The sequence below is a fragment of the Morone saxatilis genome, unplaced genomic scaffold (genome assembly GCF_004916995.1).
Source record: "Morone saxatilis isolate NCDOM2014 unplaced genomic scaffold, NCSU_SB_2.0 Contig8, whole genome shotgun sequence".
NCBI lineage: Eukaryota > Metazoa > Chordata > Actinopteri > Moronidae > Morone > Morone saxatilis.
In genome coordinates, this window is record NW_023340257.1 from 3,535,470 (window position 1) to 3,543,518 (window position 8,049).

Sequence of the window (8,049 nt, forward strand, 5' to 3'; positions counted from 1 at the left end):
GGGGGGGGGGGTGTAGCTACCACTGGGACCCACTCTTCTTAATTCACAATAGAGGATCTTAACTGATCAATAGTTATGATGATATAATGATTTGTTGGTTATGTTGATGTCAGGCTGAATTGAGTCTATGCTGTTTTGACAACCACCGGCCTGTCATGTGCGTACAGCTGATTTGGAGTGAGAGCCAGAGTGAGAGAGCATGCCAAGGTGTGGCTCTCTCTCTCTCTTGTCCTACTTTGATCACTGTATAAAAGAACAAAGGTGAAGCCTCAGGTATTAGAAGCCATAAAAATACACATTAAAGGGAGAATTCTGGATAAGTGTTCCCTCCAGGAACTTTAACCTAAATATGATATGATGTATGTGTGTGTGTGTGTGGCATCAGATTATTTCTGCTTGGTTATTATAATATGCTAATATGTCCTATTGACTCTATATAGGGTCATGGTGTTCTTAATGAAACCACAGACATATACTATAATAATAGTTCACATCCTTTACTTCAGTAAAAGTCTAACTTTTCTCTTCCTTTCTTACTAGGGAAATGTACAGCTTGGTATCTACCGTATCAATAGAAAAAAATAGATCATTATATTTAAGTAATTTGATGATTATTTTAGAAAAGTATCTTATTCAGCAGCCCATTCTAATTCGTTATTTATAGCATTTGAAAATGAAACTCAACTGTACATTAAAACCATTTTTAACTTAAAAAATAAGAAAATGTATTGCACTTTTAACTGATAATTAAATCTAGTGCAATACATCCTGTGTTATTCGCCCATCATATGTTTTGTATGCAAAATCTTAGACTGCAAAGTCACTAAAACCTGTCAATATAAAGTAATACTGAAGTAATATTGAAGTAAAAACTACAATATTTCCAACTGAAAGGTACTGTAGAGTATAAAAATAAACTAGCAATCAATGGAAATACTCTATTTAAGTACAGTATTTGACCCAGTATGAGACGATTATTGCTGTCACACTATAGGCAGCCAATAAAGTCACATTTATGATCTGCAGTGATTTATAATGAAACATCCATACACTCACAAAAGACAGAGTTTTTACACAGAATGGGTAAAAATAACCCTGATGACATCACTATGACATCATCACAGTAACTTTCCTGTGTTAGAGGACGCTCTTTCACAGCCGCACATTAACATTATACAGCTGTTTGTCAGAGGCCTAGTGACTATAAACTAAAGCTGATGTGCAAAATTGAAGGAGTGCACCTTAAACTTTAAACTATGTATTATTAAATAATAATTCATGAGTTGTACTAACCTTCATGCTGGGTACTTCATACCTACACTGTGTGTCTGTATATGTAGTTGGAATACTTCATGGTGTCTACAGTCATCAGTTATTACTCCGTTCACAGTGTAAACGGGTTTAGGTGTTTAGGCAGAAACTGGTTTATCTATACGTCTTCCTCAGTTAATGTTGAGATTTCCACCTGAGTCCTCTCTTCCCTTTGTGTTCCCTCCGATAGGTTGAATCAGGCCAACCAACCGTTATCCCTTTAAAACATCAGCTCATCTCGCTTTGAACAAACTGGCTTAGTTTTTACACGCCCTTTCATTGTCAGGATTTCCCTCCACCGGCTCCTCTGATTTATGTAAACCCGGGCGGATTACCGCTAAACGCTTGTTAAGCACTTTTGCATTTTGTAATACAGACTTGTTGCTGCTTGGTCTTCTATGAATCGTAACACAGACAAGTTGAAGCCGTCACCAGACTACTTATTTGTAAAAAGTACAGAATGCAGACAGCATTAGACTACCTGTGACACACAGCAGAGTGGAGTCATAGCTTCCTTTGATGCATACAGTACTTCACTTGTCTTCTAGGAAAGTGCACTGCAGTGTATTACTCATATAATGTACACAACTCATGGGAGTGGTAAGTAAGATGTTGTGTAATCAATAATGTCTGATCTCCTTCCTGCTGTAAAGTTAGATCTATATTAGCCTGTGTGTGAACAACCAAAACTATTTCCCTTTCAACTCATTGTCCGTTCCAACTGTTCCTGGACCCTGACAGTGGACTCTGCTTTACCCTCACACTCATTCTTCAACCTGAAACCCTCTCTGGGGCTAAAGTCGGATCTGTCTGGGGTAGAGGGGGCAGTATAAATAGCTCTGTGTCCCCGCTCAGGTTACCCAGCCAGAGTCCAGGTTGAAATTCCAAAAGACAGAGGGACACACTGACAGACAACACACGTGTTCTCCTACACATAACACATCATCATCACACAGGACGCGGGATACTGTGTGCAGAGAGCATTTAGAGAGGAATGTTATGAGTCCATGCAGTGTCTACTGACTGTGCTATTAGGATTAGTATTGGTGAACACCTCTATGAGGATGAGCGGTAACACTACAGTGTGTGATCCCTGCAGCAGAGAGGGAAGTTCACATCCTGTGAGTAATGATGAGTATGTCCCTCTGAGGCTCTGGGGTAAACTTCTATGAATTTCCATGACTAAATCAAAACAGTTACACGGTTTACAGTTTTACTTCCTCTCTGCACACCACACAATGATCCCACTCGCCTAACTGATATATAATATACAGATGATGTGTCTCAGATGAAACTTTTTTTTTCTAGTGTCAGTCCCAAACTTTAAATCTGGGTATATACAGTGCTGTTGATGTTTTTAATGTCAGGTATGTTGTATTTACTTTTTATTTTGCTTCTAAATCATTTGGTCCAGAATACTGTGATTAGATGATTATTGAAAGTGTGAAGGTATCATGTGGAGTCTCACTTTTGTCCAAGGCTTAGAACGGTCCAGGTTTCTATCATTGCTGGTCTGAAAACTAACACCTAAAGAAATGAGTGTGGGGACCGATGTAGAGTTTAAATTACAACATTTTAAAACCCCGATCTTCTGAGATTTTATCAAACTTCTTGGCTTCTTTCAGCAAGATCCTTTCAGTTCCATTATCTTGTGACTTTCTACTCTGTGGGTTTGAGTTATAGACAGACGAGGCTTCTGGTTAACCTTTGCCTTAGCTTGCACTTTCCCAGGAGGCTTTGCCTTCTATGAATCCTTTACCTTTAAAATGCCAATCCCAGAGGATCATTTTAGTAAAATTCTCCACAGCGGCCAATTTAAGATCCAGGCTGTGTCAGATTGAAAATCAATTCATCTCTCTGTCTGCCTCTTCAATATCTGCATGCCTGAGCATTGCAAAGTTCACTCTGTTAACTTATTAACACAGGAACCTCGGGCTGTTCTTCAATCGATGGCTGTTTAAAAGCTCAGACTGTGCATTTTATTGAATAGACCTGCCGGCTCTTACGCTGCATTTTCATTGACCAGGCCGAGGGCTGATGAACTGGGATCATGCACATCGGTAGGCAGGTGAAATTACAGCTGAGTCAATCAGAAAGCACACATCCTTTAACGTCAGCTCATCGGTTTCCTGTAATGTTTCCTCTACAGTGCAGAAAATGGAAATCCATACAAGGCAGAAGCAATATGAAAATAAACTAAATTGCTGATTTTAGTGTTGCCGACAATCTGGTTGCTCTTCAGCTAAAGTGTTACCAAAAATGCAGTAACAGGAACCATCTAGCTACAGCAGAGTGCATAATGGGGCAGATGTTAAGACTGATTCTTACCTTGTGACAGACGGACGGGCTGTGTGACCTGGAGCCCGTCAATGGCACAGGGGTTCCCGCAGGGGTGCAGCGTGATGACCCCTGACCTGTTCTCTATGTAGCAGTGCTGGGCGGCCACCCCGGGGCCCTGGATGCTGATGTCCATGGGGCCATGACCCAGTGTGGTCCGGCCTGAAGGAGTTACAGTAACATGTTAAGTGGTGCCCTTAAGATACAATATTCAATGTGATTAATGACATACAGAATATATTGTGGAATTGATCAGTACTATGTCGATTCAATGACCGATTCATGACAGATTAACGTAATAATGCACTACCATCTCAGTATGAATGTTTGCAGGTCTAGTTGATTAGGATAATTAGTAGTAATAGCAAGTATGTAGGTTTGGGGGTGTGTGTGTGTGTGTGTGTTTGACACAGGGGCTCAACCATGTAAGTATAGCAATGGTGTCCATCACGTGATGCATACTGGCCCAAAAACACTTTTCTCCGTAAGCTTACATTGTGAAAGAAGCACAACAATTAATGCAAATTCAAACAATTCCAGAAAATTCTGCACAATCTTGCAATTTTGTCTAACAACCACAATTTAACCAAATATGGCAGTTTCTTGTGCGTTTCTTTATAAAGATATATTATAAGACACTATTATAAGATTGACAGGAAAGTGGGGAGAGAGGGGTTAACACACAGCAAAGGGTTACAGGCCAATGGCCACTGCAGCAAGGACTCAGCCTCGGTACATGCGGTGCCAGCTCTACGAGGTGTCCTACAGGGCACCCCCCCGATACCCAATACTTTTTGATACACAATCTTTACTACTAACTTTAGTACAAAGAGCATTAACTGTCTACTATTATACATGCAGGTGACGTAGCCTTATGTTCTGGCCATGTAAATACTTCCCTCTCAAGACTGTGTGCTGGTATGGTGTAGCCTGTAATTTGTGTCTATATCCACGGTAGCATGTACAATGAAAGAGATTTTGTGACAATCATCACCATGGTGGTATTCAAACATAAATCAGCATCTATGCCTCCACCAATAATGAAGTGCAGCCTACAGGCTGTAACCTAAGAGGCAAAACGCAGAGCAAATAAGTGAAGCACTTGTTGCACCATTCACTGCTGCTCATTAGTCCTGACGCTTTGAGTGCACGGTTAGAACTGAAGGCGACTCAGACGGGTGTGTCGGCATCTTTATCAGCTCAGATTTTCTCTCATCTGGACTGTGGAGGCTGAGCAACCAGAGAACAATGTTTACAGATGTTTAGTAATATCAACCTGAAACTATAAAAGTGAGCGGGACAATGGCGTCCTTGAGTAGTAGTAACAATAGTAGTGTAAACTGTCACAGGTGTAACACACTGACACTGACTCACACACACTTTCCCGGCCAGGACGAAACCTCTGATTGAGGAATCTCCCTGCATACCAGCCTGCAGAGACAGGAAGGCCAGCAGACACAGAGGTACTGACAGACAATCAGACAGACAGAAAGGGCATAATACGAACAGGCAGAACAAAGAGCAAGAGGTCGCCAGACAGAAACACACGATGAACTGCCCGCAGCTCGCACAAAGAGACAGACAAGGACGAAAGATAGATATAGAGGTGATAACAGGGTCAGGTCACCGGGGAGAGTGCGTGTGTGCTGTGGCTCTTTGTAAAAGCCTGTAAATGTAATAAAATCATCAAAATAAAATGAACATAATAAAGCCAAACCACAATAAAAAGCCTGCAATAAAGTCTGGAAACAACAATGTGATAATAACTACAGTATGACTGCTGAGTAAGCATGTTTACCAACCGAATAACACAAGAGTGATGAGTAATATAAGAAGAGCGACTTCACAAGTGTATTTTCTAACACTGACATCAGCTGTTGCCTCTACGGCACTCTCTGAAGCTAACTGGTGTGTCTCACCCTCGGGCAGGGGCAGCAGGGTGATGGCTGTGCTCAGCCGTCCACTACCCAGGCTGACCAGGTGGGGGCGCTCTGCTTGGAACTTCAGCCCCTTTCCAGTCTCAATCAGGTCCAGCGGTGTGCTCTAGAAAGAAAATCAAAGGTCACAAATGAGCCTTTTTTGTGTGTGAGTGTACCGATACTGATTATAGGCCTTTTCCTTTTTTTGCCAGCTGTATGATTTTGGGCTTTTTTGCATTTTAGGACAATTTAGGGTTGTTTTTTTCTCTTTGTGGCAGTTTGACAGAACACACAGCTTACATGTTTTTATTGACAAAACTCATTCAAGTGCTGTAAATGAGCTACAGTATCAGTACCTGACTGGACACACCTGCATTGAAGTCATCCACAAAGAAAATGTCATTCTGAGCTTTGCAGACAACACGCTGTGTGTAATCTACACCTCTAAACCTCACACCATGAGTGAGTGGGACCTGATCAGCAATCATTTCCTGTCCATTAGCTGAACTAATTGGTTGTGCGTGACGAAAAAAAAAAAAATGCAGATATGTAGTGTTACAGGGGAGCGATCTTTCTGTTTTACTGCTTTACTAATGCATCAGACCTGCAGAGAAAGAGACCCAGCCTCCACTCTGGGGATGGGAAGAGGAGTCTGAATGTCTTCACTAGGGGAGGTCATTTCCATAGCTGGCTGCTCTGGCTGTTTACATATTCCTCTACACACTGAGGGAAGTGTGTGTGTCTCTCTGTGTGTGTGTGTCACCCCCCCGCTCGCAGCTCTGCCTAAAGCATCACCATGTGCTCTCGGCTCAGCAAGGGGGAAGGGATGTCGCCATGGCAACAGCGCTCTGCAATTAAGAAACATGAAGCTCCTGGAGGGCGTTTCGACGAGCTAACTTGTGATGAGCACTTTTCAGCCCAGCGATGCCTGAACATAAAGGCAGTTCTGCTTTTTAGCCATCCTCTTGTTGCTAAATGACTCCCGGTGTAGAGCTGAGTTCTGGCAGGGTTGCAGCGAAAATCTGTTATGTTCTGTTTTTCTCTTTGTCTCTCTCTTTTTACCTCCTAGGGTTGGACATAATGAAATTAACTACTCCTGTTGAGCAACATCCATTATTCCAAAGAGAGGAAAGAACAAAAATATTTTGGCATATTAAAATCTACACTAGGACTGATGTTAATAAACATAAATCTATCACCTGTATGGGCCCATACATTTAAAGATCCCCTCTAGACATGTATTTAGACATATATGAATATATAAAAGTATAATTTCCATTAAAATCCTTAAAAAGTCATCTACTCCTACCTCATTAAAAATACCACAATCTATGAATATGCAAATTATAAAGTCAAGTATTGCTTAATTTTGTGTTTTATTTTCAGGGACATGAAGCGCTCTCAGAGTGAAAATAAATAAATATATCAGTCTTTGAAATCTGTCTGTTTATCATGTGTGAGGTGGAGGAACTTTGCATTGTGGTTTTAACATATGATTTAGTATCTTTTATAATTCTCCATCAGTGGATATTCCATGTTGGTGAGGTGTGCTTGATTATTTAGCAAATTAGTTTCACATCACATACAATTTCATGTACTCACTAAGAAACAGTTTGTTCACTCGTTCTGATAAAGCTCTGTGCCAGGTGAAGTGTTAAATGAACTCTGAGTGTGGAGTCCCTCGCTGGCATGGCTTTGCATTTTAAAAAACCTGCTGCAGCCACGTCTTTTTGTCCCACTTTGGAGCCCTTACATTTGTCGTTTACAACCTGTGCGCCATCATTGACTCGGCCTCTCGGCTGGTTAGCTAGCCGTGTGTGTCCTAATAGGATTAACTGATTGTGGTGGTGCCGTCGGTGGAGTGGGGTCAAGCCTAAGAGGATTGCTGAGATAGAGGCTGGCTGGGAGGCACTGGGAGGCTTACTGGGAGTGATGGGAGGTGCAAGTGGGGCAACGCTGCAGGATTCATACGCCTCATATGCTGTGTGCTGCTGCTCCCATGTGGTGCACATAGCAACAGTCTGCTCCTGTGTCTGTCTGTACATACAGACACATACAGTGCAATGTAATGTGAGAGAATACATCTATAAAAAAGTGGTTGATATTGGTTCGCTATATATTTTTACCTCAACTACACTTAATTTTCCTGCCTTGTACCACTTAAGCAGTTACATGTTTTAAGGTCGGCAAATGTGATCTGGTGCTCAAGGGATGCTTTCTTTGTATTTTCAGACTCTGTCATTGAATAAGAATTGAGTTTTGAAAGGAAAATTTAACCAAGAAATGATGCACAAACATATGCTGGAACCAGAAAAAGTACAGCATGCACAATATCGTCCACGAAAAACGATGATTAAGATATAGTATATTGTAGAAAAAGTGTCTTTTAGTACAGATTTTCCTGTTAAAAGATCACTTATAGAAATCTCTTTAATTCATAGATGTATTAGAGATACAGTATGTTAGCATGTTAACAGGTGTC

General features: G+C 41.3%; 1 protein-coding gene across 1 annotated transcript in view; it reads right to left on the reverse strand.

The window, feature by feature from the left end:
* Positions 1-5,691, reverse strand: part of phldb1b (pleckstrin homology-like domain, family B, member 1b) — a gene marked incomplete at its 5' end in the record, with an annotated part of 83,807 nt that extends 78,116 nt beyond the window's left edge. The window contains 2 exon segments of the mRNA XM_035679766.1: positions 3,640-3,810; positions 5,568-5,691. Coding sequence (XP_035535659.1) covers positions 3,640-3,810; positions 5,568-5,691 — 295 coding nt within the window.
* Between the last annotated feature and the right edge of the window lie 2,358 nt (positions 5,692-8,049).